At 49.0% G+C, this 24,602-nt stretch overlaps 1 protein-coding gene across 1 annotated transcript in view; it reads left to right on the top strand.

Moving 5' to 3' along the window:
* VAV3 (vav guanine nucleotide exchange factor 3) overlaps positions 1 to 24,602 on the top strand; it is a 169,210-nt gene that overhangs the window by 52,165 nt on the left and 92,443 nt on the right. The window contains exons 3-15 of the mRNA XM_008147095.3: positions 1,887 to 1,945; positions 3,262 to 3,327; positions 4,253 to 4,361; positions 4,941 to 5,033; positions 5,772 to 5,840; positions 7,911 to 8,014; positions 9,332 to 9,431; positions 11,297 to 11,392; positions 12,830 to 12,898; positions 15,574 to 15,660; positions 17,105 to 17,190; positions 19,241 to 19,373; positions 19,743 to 19,852. Coding sequence (XP_008145317.2) covers positions 1,887 to 1,945; positions 3,262 to 3,327; positions 4,253 to 4,361; positions 4,941 to 5,033; positions 5,772 to 5,840; positions 7,911 to 8,014; positions 9,332 to 9,431; positions 11,297 to 11,392; positions 12,830 to 12,898; positions 15,574 to 15,660; positions 17,105 to 17,190; positions 19,241 to 19,373; positions 19,743 to 19,852 — 1,181 coding nt within the window. The remainder of the gene's footprint in view (positions 1 to 1,886; positions 1,946 to 3,261; positions 3,328 to 4,252; positions 4,362 to 4,940; positions 5,034 to 5,771; positions 5,841 to 7,910; positions 8,015 to 9,331; positions 9,432 to 11,296; positions 11,393 to 12,829; positions 12,899 to 15,573; positions 15,661 to 17,104; positions 17,191 to 19,240; positions 19,374 to 19,742; positions 19,853 to 24,602) is intronic.

Here is a 24,602-nt window from a genome sequence, read left to right as displayed (position 1 = left end):
GTTGTCCTGGTCCTTCCCTCCCCAGGCCATCAGCCACTTGTCGCCTCTCAGTCTGTACTGCTGCGGGCTCAGCTCAGACTTCCTGTTCCTCACCTGGATGATGGCGGACACCCCCCAGCGAGTCTCCTGGTGCCTTGTCTGTACCCCAGGTCCTCTTGCCCGAGTGCCTGCCCTTCCCTTTGCTGAGTGATCTTCTCAGAATGCAGCTTGGACCCTGCCGTCTTCCTTCTTAACCGTTTTCCATGATCCTTCCCAGGTTCTGGGGTCTCACCCCCTTTCTGGAGCCTGGGGCAGCCTGCCCACCTCCCCTCCTGCCTCCCACACTGACTCTTACTCATGTTCCCTGGAACCTTCGTCATTTCTTTACAGATGCCACCGTTTTAACAAGCAAGGTGTAGACGGCGGTGAAGAAAGCATGGTGATATGGGTTAGTGGGTGGTTGTTGGACTGTAATTACCTTGCACATATTCTGACTAGTTACCCCCTTTTCTGGAGTTAGTGACCACAGTTTCATCTTGTTTTGAGGCAGCCTTTTAGAAGTGAATACATTTCGGGGTTGCGTCAATATTCTGGAGTGGGCGTCTCCAGCGCTGGGGGCCTGAGGGTCTGGTGCTGGTTTGTACCGGGGTCGCTCTGCCTTCACAGCACACATGCTGTTCTGCAAACACGACTTGGACTAAACAGTCTGTGTTTGCTTTGGCTACACTTGGAGCTAACGGGGTGGGGTGTGTGTGTGTGTGGGGGGGTGCTCTGTGTATAATCAGATGGACCCAGAACCGAGAGGGTCCTGGGAGGTGCTCTCTAAGGCATGCTGCATGGTCTCTTGCCAGGCTCCTCTCCTCCGAATCTGGATCTTTATTTTTATAGCATCGAATAGTGGGAAATGCTCCTTTTAAAGAAGTAACAGGAGTTCCGTGCAGCTTGCTGATTTTCAGAAACGCTTGTACTTTATAAACTCATTCACGGCAGGAGGAAAGTGATGTAGTGCTGTTGTCTGGCTCCCTCTGGTGGACAATTGTATGGAAACATCAAACTCCAGTTTTGCGGGGGGACGGGTTGTGAATAGTTCTGGTTATTGGTAGCAAAAGGAACAGAAAATGCATCTTGTGGATGTATGGTCATTCTCATTGAAAATCTCCCCAATAATAGCAATAGTAAAATGCTTAGCAATACTGTTTTCCTTTTGATTGCGTGGCGACACTGCTGAGACCACAGTGTCAAATAGGGAAATTGCAAGCTTCTAATGCCACAACCATGGCTGGGTACGTCTTCTTAAGGGACCTTGAAACAGGTAGATGAGCAAGGGTAATTTAAAAACTCTTTTTCTTGAAACACACAGAATTAGAATAAGGTGATTTTCTTAAAGTTGGACATTTTCAAGAATGGCTACCATTTAAATATTTTGCCTGTGTTATCTTTGTAATCCTTACCATAATCTAATGATCATAATAATCTATTATTGTATGCCATATCCTGATGAAAAAACTGCAGCCCAGAGAAATTAAGTAGTTTGTCCAAGGTTATCTGACTAATGAGTGGGAAAGCCAGGATTTGAACCTGTGGGGCCTGGCCCCAGAGCCCACGGGCTACATCACATTGCTACACAGCAGGCTGACCGGTGGAACTTGCTGTGATGATGGGAAGGTTTGATGTCTGTGTGGCTATTGAGCATTTGAGGTGGGGTCACTTCAAGAAAGGGACAAAATTATTCCGAAGGTGTTTGTACTGTCACTCCCAGCTCTTCCATTCTGCACCTCTTTGGCGTCTGAAATTCACGTGTCTGCTGCCATTGTTGATGTTAGATTGCTAAACTACGGTACTCTTTTGGGAAAAGAACTTATCTTTCCGGAAATAAACTTTCAATGAACACCTCCCTCTGTTCTCAGGTGATAGAAACGCTATCGCGACTCTCCCGAACACCCATCGCGTTGGCCACCGGAATCAGGTAAGCTTGTTTCTCTGTGGCCCATGTTCAGTGTTACGATTGCTTATTGAATAGTCACTGTTTGCAAAGCATGTTGCACGCGAGGACTGCTTCTCACTCAGGCAGGCTGCCGGGTTTGTAAGTGCCAACACACGTTTGAAACTTAGCAACTAAAAACATATTCATAGAGCCGAATGAGATCCGCTGGCTAAGCTTGGTTCTCATTTTACTGGTGACTGTCATTGATATGGCTCTTTCTTTTTCTTCCTTCAACCTTTCTATACATGTGATTCATCAAGGCAAACACATGCTGGTGGCATGTAAAAAAGAGTAAAACGTTGGCTCTGTAGTCTGATTTCTGTGACTTCGTTAGACATGGATTTAGAGCAGGCGTCCTCAAACTACGGCCCGTGGGCCACATGCGGGTGTTTTTGCTGTTTTGTTTTTTTTACTTCAAAATAAGATATGTGCAGTGTGCATAGGAATTTGTTCATAGTTTCTTTTTAAACTATAGTCCGGCCCTCCAACGGTCTGAGGGACAGTGAACTGGCCCCTGTTTAAAAAGTTTGAGGACCCCTGATTTAGAGCATTATGTGCATGTTATCAAAAGTGTCATAGAAGCATGAGGCAAAAAGGATGCTCATGGCTGGGAATAGGGGATCCATGACAGTGATTTCCTTTGAACAGGGGGCAGAGAAAACATCCTATTCTCCCTGAGGTCATTTACCCAATAATTGAAAAAACACACACAACTTAAACACCTTAAAGTCTAAGTAGAAGAATATATCAGTCAGTAATCATTTATACAGGGCACAGTATTCTTCCTTCTAATCCTTTTCATTATTAGGTTGTCACCCAGTTATTTGTCAAGAGTGATTGTCACCCAGTTGTTTGTCAAGAATGATTGTCACCCAGTTATTTGTGAAGGGTGCTTGCTACCCAGTCATTTGTCAGTCACATCAGCATCGAAAGTGAGAAGAGCTGGTGTTAAGGCAGGCCTGCTCTCTGCTGGGGAGCCGATGGGGGGCCAGGAGGTGAGCCTGCGGAGTTGTGGCTGGGTGGGGGGGATCACTAAGCACAGCAGCCTGTCCCCAGCTGCTCAGAGGACTGGGGTGACCAGCAAACCTGCTGCTGATGCCCTGGGGTAGCAAGTGCCTGGTCTCCCCGGGGACCCCCAGACCCAGCCACACTGGGAGAAACCCCAGACGCTGTCAGATGTGGTGACTGACCGGCCCGCGCTGGCGGCAGGCGGGCTGACATGGTGCATGAGGCAGTGCCCGGCCTGGATGCCGCCGGCTCACCTTGATTCCTCGCCCTCCTTCTCTCCCGCCCTCCAGGCCCTTCCCGACAGAAGAGAGCGTCAATGATGAGGACATCTACAAAGCCCTTCCCGACCTGATAGAGTACGTGAGCTCCCGCATCGCTTCTGCGTCCTTTGTGGGTTGTAGCGGGGTTGCGGGTGTGTGTGTGTGTGTGTGTGGTGGTGTGTGTGTGTGTGTGTTCGCAGAGCGCTGGGAAGGGGACAGTGGCTGGTGGCTGAGGTGCGTAAGAATCACCCCCAGACCCGGAAGGGAAAGCGTCCGAGACAGTGGACCCCCACGGGCTGCTGGTTGCCTCTGTGTGGCCCTCGCGTGCAGGGCTCTGAGGAGCAGAGAGGCAGGCCGCCGCCAGGTAAAATGTGAGCCCTTCCCAGGCGTGTAGGCGGTGGAGACGGGGAGTGGGGCAGTGAGGGGACATTAAGCCGACACTGCACCCCTCTCCTGGAGAGGCAGGACCGACCGTGCCCGCGTGGCAGGCTCAAGGAAGGTGCCCTCGGACAGGAACGTGGTCTGAAGCCCACTGCACGAGGTCTTGGCAGTGAGAAGCCTGCAGAGAGTGAGGCCTCTGAGAGACTCTTTGTCACGTCCCAGGTCCCCTTAGGCTCCCCATCTTCTCCGGTCCTAGCCTTCCTTAGTGTGGCCAGCATCCCGAGCGGGAGGCACACTGTTTCAGGCCCGGCCCTGCACGCACCTGTGCTGTCGTGGGCAAGTCCAACGCCTTGTTGTCCTCTCGACGTGTTCACCGCGATGCTGGTGCCTCCTGACCGCACCCCGACGCCGGGCCTGGGGGCCGGGGCTCCCACTGCAGAGGGTCACGGGCGCTGTGCGCTGTCGGGTGCTGTTGTCGTTGTCATTGTCCCTGTTAGGAGGGACGGGCCGTCCCCAGGGCCTTCGACGCCACGAATTCCATTGTATGTCCCCTCTGGATTTCCTGGGAACCCAGGAAGCTGCTTCTGGCTCGTGCGTTTCCTGCCAGACAGTGACCTTCCCCCTGTGCCCTTCGTTCCAGCGAGACCCGCGTGGAGGACGAGGAGGGCCTGTATGACTGTGTGTACGGGGAAGACGAAGGCGGAGAGGTCTACGAGGACTTGATGAAAGCGGAGGAGGCGCAGCAACCCGTAGGCACTCACCTTGTTTTTTTGTTTGTTTTTTTTTTAGTTACTCTGGGTATTTTATTGGAAAAGTGACAGTTTTAAAGACTCAATATAATTGTTTATGTAACTTCCGCTGGGATGGCTTTTTTGTTTGTTTTCTTTCTTACCTTGGCCCGTTATGTGTATATTTGAGGCTACATCAAATCTAAAAGAATGTTTACCTGCTTTGTAACAGAAGATTTTCTTTCAAAACAATACAATTCCATGATCCCATGAAATTAAGTCCCATTGCTCCTCTGCTATTGTTTTGCTGGGCGACATGTCATTTATCGCTCAGATTTGGTTTCCTTACCAGTAAAATGAAAGGATTATACCAGCGACTTCCCATGGTTGTTTTGACCCGTAAAATGCCACGTTTCTATGGCTCCAGCTGCAGTAACAAGTCAAGGTTACCTAGTTATAACCATGTCGATTTTTCGGTTAGTGTTTCATTAGAAATAGAAAGCTCAGAAAACCAGCAATGGTTTTGATCTCTTTCTAGCGACCGCCAGAGAGATTAACACATGAATTTGATTAATTTTAACGGGATCATTCTAATTGCAGAAATGTCCAGAGAATGACATACGAAGTTGCTGCCTCGCAGAAATTAAGCAGACGGAAGAAAAATACACAGAAACACTGGAGTCGATAGAGAAGGTAAGTAATCAGGTGTCACTCTTGAGGCCCCTCCTGCCTTACATGGTGAATGTGTTGGGCTCAGTGTTTCCTCTGTGTGTGAGTGTGTGTATGTGTGTATGTGTGTATGTGTGTATGTGTATGTGTGTTCTAATTTTCCAGAGAACTTTGGGTTTACAGATCTCAAAGCAGGTTAATCTTTCCACAACTATTTATTGACTAGAGGCCCGATGCACGAAATTTGTGCAAGGGCCTTGGCCCTGGCCCCCGCCTGCCACCGCTGTAGCTGGGGGGGCCTTTGCTGCCTCTGTCTCGACCCCCACCTGCTGCAGCCTTGTCCGGAAGGAAGGACACCTGGAAGGATGTTCGGTCTAATTAGCATATTACGCTTTTATTATTATAGATTTATTTTAGTCCCTTCGTGCAGGGATTGAGAATATGGCAGTGAACACAATAGAACTCTACTTCTCGGTCATGGAAGTTATAGAATTTTATAATACATCATCTGTCTGTTCCATTGTGTGCTCACCACCCTAAGTATTTTAGGCTTTAAATGTATTAACTCGTATTTATGTCTTTCTATCTCTGTTCAAGTGTATAATTTGCAAGGCAGAGAAAATAGCTTCTGCTGTTTCTTGGGCATTCATAATACTGACAAACAACTGACTTTCAGTCGATATTTATTGTTTGTTGATGACAATCTGTTATCTAGATTAGGATGAGTTGTGCTTAATTCTCATTCTCTCTCCTCCCCGGTAGTTCTTCATGGCACCACTAAAACGATTTCTGACGGCAGCAGAATTTGACTCTGTCTTCATCAACATTCCCGTAAGTGAAACTATGCTAGCTAAGCATGGGGTACTTCTATAGAATCCTCATTGGGGTTCCGGATCCCTGTTTTAGCATTCTCTGGTATTCTTTAAGAATTTTGACTCTGTTTTCTGCCTCTAGAGTTCTTATAGCTATATTCTCAAGAAATAACTGGTAAGTCATACTGTTAACCAAAAGTCACTCAGAATACATGCAGAAGACACGTGGGTAAGATTCATGTTGAGGGAGTCTCAGTTAAACAGTCCCTGGGCTTGTCTGTGTCTGTGGGAGTCCCCTCTGGCCCACTCACTGCTCCGTGGCTCCTCCAGCCCCTCGACCCCATCTTACGGACACTGTCCTGGCTCCTTCCGCCTCCTCTGCTTCCTACCATCCCTCCACTGTCTTGGTGTCTCTTTTCTGCTTCCAGTTACATCAACCTTAACTCCCAGGCATGTGCCCTGACCAGGAATCGAACCGAACCGTGACCTCCTGGTTCATAGGTCAATGCTCAACCATTGAGCCACCCAACTGGGCTCAACAGTCTATTTTAACGGAACCTTTTTTTTAAAATAGGTTTATGTAAGCATTTCAAGTTTCAGAGCACCTTCCAATGGTGTTTTCATCCTAAGAGAATATTTACTTGGAAGCATGAAGCCAGCCAAACGCTATGCCAACTGAAGTCATGCTGGGCAAGACTCATGTTCCGAGGCCTGTGGAGCTGGCTTTGTCTTACTGTACAGCTTTCACGTACAATATGTCAGCCTTTATGTGCAGGCGTGCTTGCATCACCTGACTGCCCCGTCTGGTCTGTTTTGCCTCTGCTACGTACATTGCGGACGTGCCCAGTCAGCTAGCGGTGGCACGCTGGTCTCGTCCTTCCTTTGGGCTCAGTGAAGACATTCTCACTGATCTGTGACATCGCAGGGAGAAAGGTCACAACGGCAGGTGGATGGTTAGGGTATAACCTAGTTCACGTCTAGGAAGATGAGGATCCTGAACCACCCAAATGCGGTCATTGTAACCGAGGACCCCATTGGACAGGTCTTACTCTTATGGCCTTTTCATGAGCCTCAGCCAAGGACAGGCCCGCCCGGCCGGCGTGGCTCAGTGGTTGAGCGTTGACCTATGAACCAGGAGGTCACGGTTCCATCCCCGGTCAGGGCACAGGCCCAGGTTGGGAGCTCAGTTTCCCAGTGTGGAGTGTGCAGGAGGCAGTGATCCATGACTCTCCCATGGTTGGTGTTTCTCTCTCCCGCTCTCCCTTCTGCTCTGAAATCAATAAAAATAAATAAACAAATACCCCTCCCCCCCCCCCCCCCCAGCCAAATGACAGGCCCAACGTGTTCCTGGTTCCTTTCGGCAGTGAGGTCGGGGGGATTCTCAGGGCACAGGGAAGGAGATAGTGGGGGACGGCCCCCTTGGCTCCATGTCCTCATTTCCTGGCTGTGACAGGCAGGACCGTCTGACTGGAAATTACTTGCCTGTCATTCTGCCTTGTGAGGAGCTCGGGTAAGCCTCCTCGTCCAATGTATTTGCCCCTCATTTCTGCCCCAGTTGGCTGGTGATTTAGCCCGATTGTTGTCGGCTCAGGCCTGGGACACCACTAATTGACCAAAGCGCAAATCCACATTTCCATGCCCCGAGGACACGATCCTCACTTATCTTGTCAATAAAACATTAAGCACTGAGGTAGTTGAATTTAAACATTTAAAGCAGTTACAAAATGAAAATGAGCTGTGCATATTTTTATACAAGGAATAAATTACCCTTTAATAACCAGTGAAATCATTTCTTTCGCACAGGACATTGGCATTTCAAGTCAGATCTGAAATTGCTGTTTCCTGTGGCCTGTCACTCTCTTGTCCTCCTCCCTCCCCGTCTCTTTCTTCCTTCTCTCCACTTCCTCCCCTTCCTCCCCTCCTCTCCCTCCCCTCTTTAGGGGTGTGGATGCGAGCAGATTTCTGTGCCAAGTACCTGTAGCGTGTCCTTGGATGGCAATTCTAGCAGCATTAGGGGTTCTGGGTTCCGGTGATTTTTTTGTTTTGGTTCTGATTTCTAACTAACCTTGACCTTGCTTTCTTTTCTAAGGAACTTGTAAAAGTTCATCGGAACCTAATGCAAGAAATTCACGATTCCATCGTAAATAAGAACGACCAGAACTTGTATCAGATTTTCATTAACTACAAGGAAAGGTAACTTCCGAATTTAAAATTTTGGGGCTCTTCGCTGGTAATCGTAGTGAGGGTCGGTGTGAACACTGCTCTTAGGAATCACCACTGTTCATGGCGACACCGTGGGGCAGCGGCTAGAACTCGGGACCGGGGATCTCTGGTGGCACTGAGCTCTGTGTGTGACAGGACAGTAAGAAAAAAGGGAAAGAAGGAAAAGGAAAAACACTGCAGGTGGTTGCCCTGCACGTCAGTGCGGACTCTCCACCCTGTCACGGAGTCCTCTGGGTTTCAGGGAGTCTCGCTAACTCGCCCGCCTCCTTTCCCCATCCGTACGTGTCAGCTGTGGGTGAGCTTTTTCCAACTCTAATATGTTATCATTCTCCATCGTGGGGTGTTTGATTCACACTATAGTCAGTTTCCCTTTGTCAGTTACAAAAAAAAAATCTTCCCAACAGCTCACATGAGTTAGGAACTTAGCTTAAAATGTTACACCAAGCACCAGAGTTCCTAGTGCCGACTCAGAAGTGGCTCATCGATTGCTTTGCATCGACAATCAGACAAACACGGACTTATCAGTAGAGTTAAAAGAAACGTTAAGCTTCCCAGCCTCTTTGGGAAATTTCTGTGTCCTTCCGGGGCCCCTCTGTGGAGCAGGCTGAGTCCCTGCCGAGCGACGACACATCTCCCCCCACAGTTCAGGCCCCTCGACCCCACTTCAGAGAATGCATTTTCCTAATAAAAAAGGAGGACGGGTAGGAGGCTTATGAATGAATGGAGTCATAAGTAAAGATCACGGTACAATTGTAGCATAGCAACCTGGTTTCTGTGTGTGAGTACACAGTGAAAAGGTGACCTCTAACGGGCACTGTGCAGCTGACGTGCGACGTTATATTAGTTTCCGGTGGACAGCATAGTGAGTAGACATTTACGTAACAGGAGCTTAGCCAGAAATTTTAAATCTCACTTGGTGTGTATATTTGTACTCAGCAACTACGGTTGTCAGGCCAGTTCTTAAAATCCACCTGCTGTAAGAATGTCCGTGCAGTGACTCCCGGTCAGATGCAGAAATAAAGGAGTCATTTTTAATCCCATCACTGTGGCGATCCTCCTTCGATGGCTGCCTGTGTGGTGTGTGTGAGAAAGAAGCGAGCAGGCTGAGCTGAGAGAGCCTGGGAGTGAGCCGCTGGCCGGGGTTACCGAGGCAGGGGGTGCCCACAGGCGAGGTTTGCTGTGTGTCTCCCTCGCTGCGGATTCAGAGGTGGAAGTCCTGCCTCTCCCCCTTCCATGCCCGGGCTCTGTTGTCCTGGAGATTTCCTCCTCTGTCTCCTTCCCTCCCAGGCTGGTGATTTACGGGCAGTACTGCAGCGCCGTGGAGTCGGCCATCTCCAGCTTGGACTACATCTCTAAGACGAAAGAGGACGTCAAACTGAAATTAGAGGTGCCTGTTGTTTTGTCTCTTGGTTTATGGACTAACCTAAGAGCAGGATATTCCTTTTCACGCTCAGTGCGACGGTTCGCTTCCCCATGTAGTCTAAGTATAATATTCTAAGTATAATCTCACGGCCGTTCTGTAAAGGGCATTAGTAGCTACCTCTACGCAATAACCACGTGGTGGAAGTGACAGCGGTGGGACAACCTGAGGCTGTGGCTGCCTCCCGAGCTCATCTCATCAGAGCCCCTGAGTGTGAGATGGATGCGGGTCATTTCCTGACGTTGGGGCTGAGAAAGCCTGTGACGTAGGACTGAAAGGAACTAGCTTCCCCCCACCAGTTTTAAACCGACTTCCATCACATTCAGCGTGAATTGTGAGTGTGTAGTGCTTCTGCTCCTGACGCCGTGTTTAGGTGTCATAGTACAGGACGTGTCAGATGCCACCTGTTTTAAGGAGCTGAACATGCAGAGTACGGTCACTGGGCGGGACTTTACAGGGAGAGGAGACCCATCATTACCGCAGAATTAACAGTTTAACCTCCCATTTGGGACCCATGGCCCAGAACGCTCTCTAATGTGTGGAAGCAAGCAATCAGCGCAATCGTTACCTTTCCAGTGACCTGCGGCAATTGGCCAGGCCGAGCCGGCATTTCTTCTTGCTTAAGAGCCTCAGTCAGACGCTCATTAGGCACTGCGGTCATTAGAGCTGATGGAGCTTGCTTTACCGCTTCTGGTGATACATCGTGTTAGGTTCCAGAAGAGCTAAGTGTGGGCACAGGGAAACCAAGTCACGAGCTAAGGAGTATTTCCTTGACCATAACTCCTTTCCTGAGCTCCTTCCCAAATTCCTTGGTCTGGGATGTGCAATTGTCTGAGGATTTTGGACTGACTAAGTTGTCCACTAATAATATTTTTATGAGCTCTGTTTTTTAAATTGATTTTTAGAGAGAGAGGCAGAGAGGGAGAGAAACATCTACCGGCTGCCTCCTGCACGCCCCCTACTGGGCATCAAGGTCACATCCAGGGCATGTGCCCTGACCTGGAATCAAACCGGTGACCTTTTGGTGCACAGGACAATGCTCAAGCAACTGAGCCATTCTTTTTGAACTACTCTATAGATATGTGAGAAACAGTAAAGTACTAGTTTAAAATACACTTTTAAAAAAGAATAGAGGGAGGTAAAAAAAAAAAAAAAAGAAACTTGAGGCTTTTGAAACATTGACTCCTGTAGTAGTAGGTTTACACTTGGGCATATTTTTGGAGTCAATCATTTCATTTCATTCAGTTCAACAAACACTTAAGCAAATACTAGATTCTTAGAGGTATGGGAGACATCTTGGGGAAGGGATTATGTACAACAAGAATGAAAAGACCCACAAGGCGCAGAGAGAGAGCATCATTTTGATTGGGGTTGTTACTAAAGGCCTAGAAGTGTAGTTCTTGAGGAGAATGCTGGATTCTGCGGGGAGCTGGACCAAGCAATGGCAGTTGGAGGGAACCAGGGTGTGTTGGTGGGGAGGCCCATGTGGGTCGGATGGGCCGGGGTGTGGATGATACTGGGGACAAGGCAGAGCTATCAGCCTCTGAGGAGGACGACCCTGGAGGGCCCCAGAGGAAAGACTCTTTCATACATAAAGAGTTTTTCTTATCGATTCATATTTAGAGCTGAAATGCTCCGAGGTTGGTTTGTTTTTTGGTTTTTAATGGTAGGTGCTTTCTATTTTTTAGAAAGAAGGCTTGTTAAGAAGGAAAAGGAGATGTTTCTCATGCAGTCACAGTTTTGTGTATGGTCTTTTCGTGTTGGCTTTATGACCCCCTTTGATAAAGCTAACAGGGTTTTTAACGCACGTTTTAAAAACCACGTTTCACTAGGAATGTTCCAAACGGGCCAACAATGGGAAGTTCACGCTCCGAGACTTGCTCGTGGTCCCCATGCAGCGCGTGTTGAAGTACCACCTTCTCCTGCAGGTACGTCACTCACAGCCCCTGTTCATTCGTTCCGTCAACAAAATGTTCATGAGGCGTCCACTCTGTGCCCGATGCGCCGTGTCTGGGGCCCGATCCCCTTGCAGTTCTCAGTGATCAGTGGGGCGTGATGGGAAATAACGGCTGGAAACTTGCCTTCCTTGAAGCCAAGGTGATTCTCATTTCTCACAAGGTCACACTTCCTGTCCCTCAAACAGAGCCGACTCCAGACAGGTTTAAAAATTAAATAATCAAGTCAAAACAAATATGAAGACCCCTTCAGCCAAGTCCTTTGTAGTTGGTACTAATCACTTACTAGACTCTCGATATTGCTATACACCCGGATTCGGCAGGTTAATTCTGCGAGAACTTTTGCCTGATAACCATAACCTACAGAGAGAGGTGTCAGATTCTGGGTTGCTTTCTGCTCTAGTAGATGATAATAAGGCTACCTGTATTTTGAAGGGATTCTCGTTATAACCCCGAAGCTTATGGTTTCCACGGTTAGTCCTCTAATGAGGGTGGAGAGTCTTATAAATCTAATTTGATGGCCGTACCAGGAGACTCATTAGTTCTGCTCCAAAGGAATGTCCTACTGCATTAGCCTATCTACTCTGCTGACGCTTGTGAAATGTTGTTTTAAACAGGTCTCTTACCTGCATGTGAAATATGATTTGGAGTCTTCTGTGCTTTGGACCTCCTGCATATTACATTTCTTACACTGTAGCTGCAGAATTATTAGTCATCCCTATTTTTGTTCTACTGAGAAATCAGAGAAATTCAAACCCTGATTATTTCTTTAAAACGCATTAAAACATGTATGAGACCTAAACTCAGAGCAACTTTACTCAAATTGGATTTTATGAAGAAATAATAAGGAAGACTAAAGCGATCAGTTTCTGAGACATCGTGGCACTAAAAACCTGTCCAAAATAAGAGAATAATTTATTTAGTGACGTTGGTTACTAAACACCAATGGAAGGGTTTAGAAGGTGCAGTTTTCAGGACACATCTGTTTGTATCACAGGGTTTTAGACAGACTTCTAAAAGTATGAAATGTGACTATACTTCTATGAAATTTAACAAACTTTTTTCTAATTCCTCTTGGATTGTTTTATACTTTAAATTTTGAAAGTATGTTTAGTCCCATGATGATGGGCACTTGGGTTGCTTCCAGATCTTGGCTATTGTAAATTACACTGTAACTGAACATAGGGGAGCATATATCCTTTCAAATTAGTGATTTGGGTTTCCTCGGATATATTTCCAGAGCGTAATTGCTGAGTCTTATAAGGCAGTTCCATTTTTAGTTTTTTGAGAACTTCTCTATCGTTTGTGGCTGCACCAAACCTACATAAAGGGTTAATTTTTAAATGTTTTCTTCCTTATGTTTGGGTGTTAATTTGATGAAAACAGCACTAAACTGTGTCTTCCAAACAGGAACTGGTCAAGCATACCACCGACCCCACAGAGAAGGCGAATCTGAAACTGGCTCTGGATGCAATGAAGGTGAAGCGATGCGCCGTGACCTTGCTTGTGTTTGTTATTCTTGCCTAAAAACAAGAGCATGCTCTCTGCTAATCCATATGCATGGCATGCTCATCTATATATATAAAAGCCTAAGTGACCGTTTGACCGGTAGGTATGATGCGCAATGACCAACAGGGAGCAGACGCTCCGACCGGTAGGTTAGGTTGCTGCTGGGGCCCTGTCAGCCCTGAATCTGGTTCTTCCACACCCCGACCCAGAGAGGAGGGAGGAGGGAACCCGATTCCTCAGAGAATCAGCTGTGGGTTAGCTTACTGCTGGGGCCCTGTTGGCCCTGAATCTGGTCCACCCGCACCAGATTCCCTTTCAATGTGCACGAATCCGTGCACCGGGCCACTAGTCCTACCTAATAATAGAAAAATATGCAAATCGACTGCACCTTCGCTACGCCCAAGCCACGCCCACCAGCCATGCCACGCCCACCAACCAATCAGGACGAGTATGCAAATTACCCCAACAAAGGTGGTGGCTAATTTGCATATCAAGACAGCTTAGAAAGAAGCCAAGAGATGCTGAAGGGAGCAAAGCTGCGGAGAAGCAAGCAAGCCGGGGGGAGGAGAAGGGAGGAGCGGAGGCAGGGCTGGGGGAGAAGGAAGGAGAGCGGGGCGGGCTGGCGGAGAAGGTGGGCCGGGGGACAAGGGAGGAGCGGAGGCGGGGCGGGGTAGAGTGCAGCAGGAAACTCTATTGCAGGATTTTTCCTGCAACGGGAATGCTAGTATATTATAATATACGTAAGTATTTGTATAGTTTTGTTTTTGGTGGGGAGAGTTGAATAGTTTTTAACCGAAATAAATACACTTGGATGAATTTAATTGTTAGACAAAAACACATAAAACCAACAGGTGAATTAAAATAACTTAAAAAGTATATTTTTATTGATTTCAGAAAGGAAGAGAGAGAGAGACAGAAACATCAATGATGAGAGAAAATCATTGATCAGCTGCCTTCTGCATGCCCCACACTAGGGATCAAGTCTACATGTGCCTCAACTGGGAATCGAACTGTGACTTCCTGGTTCATAGGTCGATGCTCAACCACTGAGCCACGCTGGCTGGGCGAAAAGAATTTTTGTTACTTATGAATGTTATGACAACTTCCATAACCTTTCGTATTGTGGTTGCCGTTGACATTCTCTGCATGGTCACTAATAGAATGCAGCCGGCTTGTATAATCATCAGGTGGGCAGGTGCCCGCGGAACACGGGTGTGACGTGCTTCCTCAGCTGAGGCCTCTGCCAGGCTTCCTTTTGTGGGTGCTGAGCGTCCGTGCACGTGAGGTTCAGGTTGGGTTTCTATGCTCAGGGAAACCTGAAAGTCAGGAATGACCAGTAGACAGAGGCCGACTTTCTGAGCACCTGGGGGCTCTGTAAGACCCGACTTCCACGCTGTGCTGGACTTTGAAGGAAATATTCATCCCTAATTTAAAACAGAAGCAAATGTGTCCTCAGAGCAACACGCGAGGTGACTGTGAGGCGGTGACGAAGCTTCTTCGTGTCTCTGGGCCATTTCCCAGCCAGCCCTGTTCCGCCGCTCTGTACCCGCCCCGTCAGGGCCTATCACCCAGTTACTTATTGTTATAAAAAGTCATACCAAGGGTCTAATTTTAAAGAGATCATTTATAGATACAGGCTCTGAAAAGTCAGACTTTCATTTAGAACAAAGTTCAAAACTGCCTTTTGTCCGAGTTCTGTTCCCGCTGCTTCAGACGAAACTGAAGGGAACAGAGATGATGAAAAAGACCCCAGAACACAGGAGAATCGAGAGCGCGTACAATAAAAATAGCTGGTCACCGTGTGGAAGATTCGATACTGTTTCCTCCGAAATGGGGGCAGCCATTTAAAAATAGGCGGCGGCCCAGGGAGGAAGGCGGCCAGTGTGAACGAGGCCCTGTTTCACCGAGTTCTCTGCTCTCTCTCTCCTCTACCCCCTCTCCTTTCAAAGGAGACTCAATTGAAGGCTCCCAGGAATAAAGACACGAACTGACGGCGGAAAGCAGTCCTGCCAGATTCCTTGTCTAATTTTCTGTTACCTTCCCCTCCCGCCTGAGCCCTCCTTTTTGCCCTTATTCCAACCCGCATGAAATGTCCTCCTCCCAGCGTCGCCTGTTAATGTGTTTGGAACGTACATTCTCCTGACCTGGTTCCCTTTCTGTTGTTCTGCGTGGGGCCACTTTTTTTTTTTTCCTGTTCTTCTCAAGGGTGAGGTAAGTGACACCTCTTTGGTCTTCCCAGCTGTCCTCAGACATTAAAAAAAAATACATTTCTATTGATCTGAGAGAGGAAGGGAGAGGGAGAGAGAGAGAAACATCAGTGGTGAGAGAGAATCATGCATCAGCTGCCTCCTGCACACCCCACACTGGGGATCGAGCCCGCAGCCTGGGCATGTGCCCTGACCTGGAATTGAACCGTGATCTCCTGGTTCATAGGTCGATGCTCAACCACTGAGCCACACTGGCCGGGCTGTACTCCAGACCTATTTAACTTGCTCTTGGTGAGCAGCTTTGATTGCTTCGATTGCCATCGAAAAGCCATGGTACTTTTTCTGCTCTGAAGGGAATGATGTGTTTTCTTTCCAACAGCTCTCATCTCTTCTCCGATCTCATGGGCCTTCTTTTTGTCCCTTCTCTTTATTCCGCAGGACTTGGCACAGTATGTGAACGAAGTGAAGAGAGACAACGAGACCCTGCGTGAAATCAGGCAGTTCCAGCTCTCCATAGAAAACCTGGTAGGTCATGATCATTCCGTCCAGCTTCCCTACCCTGCCAAGTGTTGTTTTTGAAGAAAAGACACTTTACTTTCAATGTTCTAATTCCAGGTTATTTTCCCTCTTTCTGTTTGGCAGCATCCACACGGATGGCTCGGGGCTCCTGGGACAGTGACTGCCCTCACTGTCCCCTCACCTTAATCACACAGCTTCTTCCTCCGCCATCCAGATCCTAGACCAGTGGTCGGCAAACTCACTAGTCAACAGAGCCAAATATCAACAGTACAACGATTGAAATTTCTTTTTGCGAGCCAAATTTTTTAAACTTAAAACTTCTTCTCACGCCACTTCTTCAAAATAGACTCGCCCAGGCCATGGTGTTTTGTGGAAGAGCCACACTCAAGGGGCCAAAGAGCCGCATGTGGCTCGCAAGCCGCGGTTTGCCGACCACTGTCCTAGACCTTGGCGCCCTCACCGCCATACATACTCATGCTGATTCCTGTGCATTTGCACATTTTACGTGTATTTGCTGGGTGACTATTATATGCCCGACCTTGAGCTTGGGGCTGGGGCTGGAACTCTGAGCCACGTGGTCTCATGGTGGAGGAGACAGGGAAAGGAGAGTTTAAAGCAGCTGTTTTGAGATGGTGCTGCGAAGAGGGCGATCAGACAGGGGATAAGAAGGGGAGGCCTCGTTTAGAGAGGATGGCTAGAAAAAGCCCTTCTGAGGTGGTAGCCCCTGGAACCTGAAGCATAAGAAGAAGCCGCAGCACAGGGTTCGGGGGGAAAGGATTCCGGGCAGAAGCCACAGTGTTACTGGTGGGGAGAGGCCCCCTACTGGGGACGGAGCCCGCAGCCCCGGCATGTGCCCTGACCGGGAGTGGAACCGTGACCTCCCAGTCCAGGGGCCGACGCTCAGCCACGGAGCCGGCGGGCTAAGTCAGAACTGGTCATTCTTGAGATCTCAGATCAGGGACACCCTCCTTGACTCTTTAAAACAAAGTGGGTCCCCGGCCATGCACGCTGCCCTTCATGGCAGTCAGGCATTTGTAAATGCAGACTTGCTTGTTTCCTCACTGGCTAGTCGCTCCACGAGGGCCAGGTCTGTGTCATTCGCCCTGTTACAGTGGCTGACACAGTGGATGTTCAAGAAATGCTAGTTCCTGCACCTTCCTCGTGACTTGAGTTCTTCGGATGGATGCTCCTTTTGGTAGCCGCCTTCCTCATAGGGTTATACGTGAAATTAGTTAACGTCCTCGGCCGGCCTCCCAGGAGGACCAAGGACAGGCTGGTTTGGAAAGTGTATCCTGTAGACCTGAGCTTTTTAGAGTAAGTGCGCTAAATGTGAAATGATAAAAGTTGTAGTGTGACAGAGTAGTTGTTCTTAATACACACCCTCACTGAGATTTTCTCTGGGTTTTTATGTGACTGTGAAACCCTGAGCCACGTACATTTTCTCTTTTAGAACCAACCAGTGTTGCTTTTTGGACGGCCCCAGGGAGACGGTGAGATTCGAATCACCACCCTGGACAAGCACACCAAGCAAGAGAGGTGAGGCCGAGGAGCGTGCGCTTTCCGAGCAAGCCCTTCGTGTCCGAGCCCGGGGAGACCTCAGACACAGCTCCTCCCGGCAGAGCGGGGACGCGGAGGAAGAAGCCAAGGGGCGACCAGCCTCCGTTTCCTAAACGCTCCTCATGTACATCCGTCAGGTGGTGTCCCCTCTGCTTGGCGTCCGTTGATTTGTCTAAGTTCCTAAGTAGGAAATGGCAGCTAGAGGATGGCAGCCGGGGTAAAAGGAAGTACACCTGACACTGAGAGGAGAGAGAGACACCACGGCACAGCTAACTACCATCACAAAACAGTTGTTTCATTTCTTGGGTCTACATTTTAAAATAACAAAAAAATAATACCAGATGTCCGAAGGAAGATGTTTGAGGAGGATCATTGTGTGAGTGAGCCTTTCTGGAGGGGAATTCGTAGGTGGAGTCCTTGGAGATGAGTAAGCTTGGCCTGGTGTCCCAAACTCTATGTGATTATCACTTGGTTGAAATGGCCCTTTCCTAGAACCTTTGCAGATGAGAAAGCCAGCCAGCAGGGGGCAGCATCAGCTCTTGCTTCCGCCTGATACCCAGGCTCTACAGGTAGCTTCCCGGAGACACACACATCCTTTTAGCATCTCCAGGAAAATAGGCTTTGAAAGTGACCCAAGTGTTAACGCTGCACGAATGTATCATTGTCATAGTTTCAAAAATGTGTGCGTATAAATCACAGGGAGTTATCGAAAGGTACAAGGATTGGTATTGGGTGATGGGATGATAGTTTTTCTCCCCAGGTACGTTGTTTTTAATAAGAAAAGAGAAATAGCAGCAGTTTTCTCTAGTTTGCGCTTTGCTCCTGTGCCTCTCGGGGTGGTTCAGGTGGCTCCTGCCTGTAACCACGAGGAGCAGCCTGCAGGGTAAGAGCACGGGCCCACAGCTGGGCCAGGTGGGAGCCCGCTCAGCACCTCACTGGTAGCATGACCTTCAGCAAATGAACTCCCCAATCCTCAGTTTCCTCCACAGTAAATGACAGTACTAATACCTAGCTCCCCAGATGGCCATGGGGGTTTAAATTGTGTCAGTCATCGTGGTGAAAGGCATTCGGGCTGATCCTAATAACATCAGTAGAAGTTAATTGCCGTTGTTTTCATTCATGTTATTCTGTAAATGGTTAGCTTTTAAACTAAAACAAAAGTAATTGTTCAAGGGCAACACTTCTTATGGCTAATCTCAATTGTTTCTTTTTAAAAAATATATGTTTACTGATTTCAGAGAGAGAAAGGGAAAGGGAGAGAGATAAAAACATCAGTAATTCATGAGAGTCATTGATTAGCTGCTCCTGCACGCCCCCTACTGGGGATCGAGCCCGAAACCCCAGACATGTGCCCTGACTGGGAATCGAACCCTGACTCCTGGTTCATGGGTCAACGCTCAACCACTAAACCACACTGGCCTGGCTCAGTTGTTTCTTATAGCTATGTTGAGTGTGCCTGTTGTTCTTATTAAAATTTTTCTTTCTTTTTTTCTCTTTTTGCCCTAGCTGGTTTGGCTCAGTGGATAGAGCCTCAGCCTGCAGACCAAAGGGTCCCGGGTTCCATTCCGGTCAAGGGCATGTATCTTGGTTGCAGGTTCCTCCCTGGCCCGGACCCTGGTCAGGGCTCGTGCAGGAGGCAACCAATCAATGTGTTTCACATCGATGTTTCTCTCTGTCCTTCCCTCTCTCTCCCACTCTCCCTGAAAAACCAATGGGAAAATATCCTCAGGTGAGGATGAACAAAAAAAAAACAAAACAAAACAAAACAAACACACAAATGAAAACGTTTTTCCTGTTTTTTAAATAAGGAAACAGGTACAGCGAGGCCACTCGTTCAGTTACGGGCAGTGAGGGGTACGGTGCTCACAGTTCACCCTTTCCGAAGTGCAGCGCTGCCATTGTCGTCACCTCAGAGGGAAACGTGTGTTTGGTTTAATCAGTTTATAAGGGAAGAACTAACACGTGCTTCCAAACCGTTTTACATCAGCCTCTCTCTCCCTCTCTCTCTCTCTCTCTCTCTCTCTCTCAGGCACATCTTCTTATTCGACCTGGCAGTGATTGTATGTAAAAGAAAAGGTGACAACTATGAAATGAAGGAGATAATAGATCTTCAGCAGTACAAAATAGCCAACAATCCTACAACGGATAAAGAAAACAAGAAGGTGAATTCTGGGAGATTCATAACTGTGGTTTACTCAGCACTTGGAACGTTCTAGGAAAATGGGCCCATCCATTCCCGGGAGGGGTAATGCATCGATTCAGGAGTTTCTGTTTCTGGAAGTTGATCAGGGGAAAGAGTGGGACCGTGTCACAGCTGATAGGCTCATCCCAAATGCTGGTGACCAAGGCGGTCGGACGCATGTGGCATAGAAATGGTTGTGGATGTGAAGTTGACTGCGGGGGTCTTGATGGGTCACAGTTTAACGTTGCGAGAGGCCTGTGGATGGTGATGGTGGTGGTGTAGTGAATTTGGGAACGTGATGTTACTCATGCATGATCCGTATTAACCTGAGGAATATTAATTTTAACAGTGGTCTTATGGCTTCTACCTCATCCATACCCAAGGACACAATGGGTTAGAATTTTATTGCAAAACAAAAGATTTAAAGAAAAAATGGCTGGAACAGTTTGAAATGGCTTTGTGAGTATTTCTCCTTTTAAAAGTGCTTCTTCCCTACTGCTTCCCTCTCTTGTGAATAACGTGGCCCGTGTGTAGAGGCTGCGGGGACGCAGGCAGGAGCCCGTGCTGCTGGCTCTCTGCTTGGCGACCTCGGTCTCCGAGGAGAGGTTTGGGTGAACTTCTTCAAGGAAAAGCAAGAGGGAGCTCTGGCCTTCTGTTTGAATTTTTCTCCTGGGCGTATCTTAATTCTTCAGCTTCCAGCACCCACGGGAAGAATTATTCTAATGACAAACTTTTAATGTTATTACCATGTTTTTAATATATATGCATTTTTTAAATGGAATAGAAATTACTCCCCCCCAAACACATGCACACACATATACACCCATGCACACACATATACACCCATGCACACACATACACACCCATGCACACACATATACACCCATGCCCACACATATATACCCATGCACACACATATACACACATACACACCCATGCACGCATTTTGTTTTGAACAGAAAGATTGATCCCCTCCCACCTGTTTGTTGTGAACTCATTTATTGTTTGGATCCCGGAGAAACTGCTGCGCGCATTGAATGAAGGCTTTCAGAGCTTGGCTTCTTTCAGGCTCTTTCCTTTGATTAAAGTCGCAGCTCAACAAAGAGGTGGGAATAATTCAGACCTGTTCCCAAAGGAAGGGCGTGGGGAGATGTAATTACATAAGAACCAGCCATTCGGGCGGGGGAGGGTCTCCTTCCTGTCTTGATGCTTATGGATTATGACCTGGCTATGGCAACACACAGGTCACCCTGAAATGGAAACTGTCAGCAAAGGTGGAACTAAGAAAAAAGGACACCCACACTTGCGTGATCTGCTTCGTTTGTATTCTAGCATTTCTTACCATTTGCAGACAAATTCCATCAGGTCCTTTTTCTGTGTTCTTTTTCTTTGCTTTGTTTTAAGAAATGCCCCTGTTTATATAAAATGGAGGCGGGATTAGATTGTTTTATTGTAGTTCTGCAGTGAGAAAATATAACGGATAGGATTGTGCAGGTAAAATATTTTAAAGCTTATAGACTACTCTGGATTCAGCGATAATCACCATCACGAGCTGGTTGCAGAGTCTCAGCCAAGTTACCTAATGCCTCAGAGCCTCAGTTTCCTCCTCTGTAAAACAGGGACAAGAGTGATTTGACCTGCAGAGCGTATGGTCAGGCAGAGGGCTGGCCAGACAGCCCCACAGGCGCGTGGTGTCCCCAGTAGCAGACCTGAGGTTACCACCTTATGAACATGGTTCTGTATTTAGGATCCCAGGGCTCTACCGTGGGGACTTCTAACACTAGAGGGCACCCCCAGGGCACTCCTCCAGTCCTTGCGATTTACTGTCCTTATGGCACTAATGAAACAAAAGCGGTTATAGCTGTGGGCCTTCACGCAGTGGCTGTACTGCGGACCCCTTTGGTCTGGGGCACGAGTGGTGCCCTCAGGGACGTCTGCCCAGGCCGAATCACAGACCTCGTGTGCTTCTCAGCGAGGTTTCCGGTGGCAGAGGGCGCCTGTGTCAGCGGTGGGATGGGAGTGGCGGGATGCTGGGCTGACGTGCAAAGGCAGCGCCGAGCTTGCGCCTTTGCTTCTTGGGGAAGACACGAGGCTGTGTCTTCTCCGGGGTCTTGTGCAAACGTGGCATCGTTAGGCGAGCAGAGGAATTTGTGCAGCGGGGGGCAGTCACGTTTCTTGCCCAGAGCAGACATAGGGACTTGGCCTGTGTGCTAGGGCGGGGCAAAAGTAGGTTTGCAGTTGTTCCTGTGGACAGTAATCAGTCATTAATAAATAGGAATAAAGAAGAAATCCTGGGTTTGGGCACTCACTACTATAAGTCTCCTTTGGCCCCACCCTGTATTCTGTTCAGTTGCCGTAGGTCAAGCAGCTAAACACTGCATATAAGACTCGACAAGATGGGTGGTTATGGCCTGGCCAGTGTGGCTCAGTGGTTGAGCATCAGCCTATGAACCAGGAGGTCATAGTTCGATTCCCGGTCAGGGCACATGCTCAGGTTGAGGGCTTGATCCCCAGTGGGGGTGTGCAGGAGGCAGCCGATCAATGATTCTCTCTCATCATTGATGTTTCTATCTCTCCATCTCCCTCCCTCTCTGAAATCAATAAATACGTATCCTTAAAAGAGAAAAAGCTATTTAAAAAGAGAGATGGGTGGTATGTCCTCTCAGGGGAAAGGTCTGGGTGGGTGGACGAGATGGCGTGATGGCTGCTTTGGGTATCTCGGACCCGGGCTCAGTCTTCCTGCTGTGCCGTGATCAGCATTCGGCTTCTAGCCCCGAGGTTGGTCACCTTGTCGTCCAAGCCACGGAATCCACATGCCAGGTGACAGGAGGGTCCTCACATATCAGATCCTTTGCAGAAATGCCACAAACGTTGCTGCATCATACTGGCCAGAACTCGGCCACGTGGCCACACCGACAAGAGAGCCTGGGAGATGTGGTCTTTGTTCCAGGCGGGACCCTGCCTGGCTAAGCATCGAGGTGGTCTGACTGGGAGGGGGAGAGATGGGGGTAGTCGGCCTCCCTCACTGGCTCCTACAGGCGTGTGCGGATGGGAGAAGGGTGGTTTACAGTGCTCCGCCACGGGGAAGGGCTGGGCACACACAGGGCAGCTGGGATTCTCAGTCTGTGAGCCTTTGCCCAGCACCTCCGCCGGACAGTGAAACGTCCGTGGAAGTGGCTGCCATTCCGAGGTCCGTGGGCTGCCCAGGCAGGTGGCCAGACGGTGGACGTCTCTTTTTTTTTTGAGAATCGCTCAAAGGTGACCTTGAGGGCTCCTACCTGCAGGGATTAGGCCGTGTCTGGCCAAATCACACTGCTCAGGGCTGTGTTCAAGCATCAGGATGCTCCATTATTTCCTCCCCACCCCTCTTCTTGGAAGTTCGCTCGGCGGGGAAGCCACGCACCCCCCTCGGCAGGACAGCGAGACCTCGCTTGTGTTGCGCTCAGAAAAATGGAATAATCTAGTAAGTCCTGAAGCTTAAGACGTCACCCGCGGTTCACATTTTGCTATTTCAATCCCATTATCTGTGGTGCTGGTATTCCCACTCCATAAGAATAAAGGGAAACGAAGGCACCCTGTCGTGCTCAGGAGGCCCCATGAGGAGCAGTGAGCTTCGGGGGCTCCCCAGCCGGCTTCTTCAGCCCCGTTAGCATTGGCACGGGCCCCCGAGTCCTCGGAGGACATCCTGGGATGTTGCTTTGATGCTTTGAGGAGCGGATGCTGGGAAGGAGAGGGCGGCGTTGGGGAGGTCGGTGGGGAACCGAGGGAGGTGATACTCTAAGGCCGATGCCATGCTCGCCGGTTCTGTGTAGAGAAGATGGCCGTTCTGCTGGTTATAGGATGGTTGGATCGCTTTTATCTTTAAAAAATTTGCAAATCACCTTTAAGGCGGGACCACGGCTCTTAATTTAGAACATGGAAAAAGACCCCAGCGAGCACACAGGAAGGACCCGGTGACACAGGTCCTCTCCCCCGAGGCGACCTGAACCTCAGCCCCTGTCTCTCCAAGGACACCTCCCTGCTCAGGAGCCACGTGCCCTGTCCTCTTCGGCCATAAGCACCTCCAGCGGTGAGGTGCGTAGTGAGCCACTGGCGAAGCTCCCTGGACAGGCCGAGCAAAGGGAAAGCTGCTGGGATAGGGCAGGAGAGGGGTGTTTGTTTTATTTGTATTGATTTCAGAGAGGAAGGGAGGGGAGAGAGAGAGAGAAGCATCAGTGAGGAGAGAGAATCATGGATCGGCGGCCTCCTGCACGCCCCACACTGGGGATGGAGCCTGCAACCCGGGCCTGTGCCCTGACCGGGAATCGAACCGTGACCTCCTGGTTCATAGGTAGATGCTCAGCCACTGAGCCACGCCGGCCGGGCTGCAGTTTATTTTTACTGGGGAGGTTGTTGGGACAGCTGCTGAGCTGAACAGCGTTGGAGAGCTGCCGTCCTGGGGACCCTGCTCTGGCGACTATTTCAGTGTTTCGGAGACGGTTGGTACACGTCACTTATTCTTACTTGTTTCCAAAAGGGCTTTCCGCTCCCTCGGTGATCTGTGACGTAGCCTGGCAACTATTTTTTATTAACTTCAGCTAGTTTCCACGATGTCAGAGAATGTGGCTGCGAGCGCCTACAGCAGTGGTCAGCAAACTCATTAGTCAACAGAGCGGCAAACCGCGGCTCGTGAGCCACATGTGGCTCGCGAGCCTCAGTTTGCCGACCGCTGGCCTACAGCGATCAGCGTTCACAATACGGTTAGGAAGCTGTGGATGTGTGTCCCCGACCCCTCCTCTCCAGCGTGTTTTCATGAATTCTGTGAGATTCAAATCAGTGGACATTGTCTTACCACGTGAAAGCTCAGGAAGCCAGCCATCACAGGAGCGTTTCGGCAAACATGGCCAAGGTCAGGGCTGTGTCTTTGCGGTAGAGTTGGGAGTCTCAGGTCCCAGCCTTTTCTTCATCCACGAAGGTGTTGGAATCAGCAGCTGGCCTCCAGCCCTTTGTCTAAAGCCGGGGTCAGTTTCCTTTTCCTTTTCGTTGTGACGAGGAGCTAGAGCAGCGGCGCTCAGCCTTTCCCGTCTCGTGGCCCCCACACACTGATTACTACAGTTCCGCGCACACCCAGCTGCATTCTTTGCAGATCTGACCAAAAAAGAGGTACAACTTTGATTCATCCACACCGGACGGCTATTGTTGTGTTGGCTGCTGCCATGTTTTTACTTGA

This window comes from Eptesicus fuscus, chromosome 22 (genome assembly GCF_027574615.1).
Source record: "Eptesicus fuscus isolate TK198812 chromosome 22, DD_ASM_mEF_20220401, whole genome shotgun sequence".
In the NCBI taxonomy this organism is placed as follows: domain Eukaryota; kingdom Metazoa; phylum Chordata; class Mammalia; order Chiroptera; family Vespertilionidae; genus Eptesicus; species Eptesicus fuscus.
This window is presented reverse-complemented; position numbering and strand designations above follow the sequence as displayed.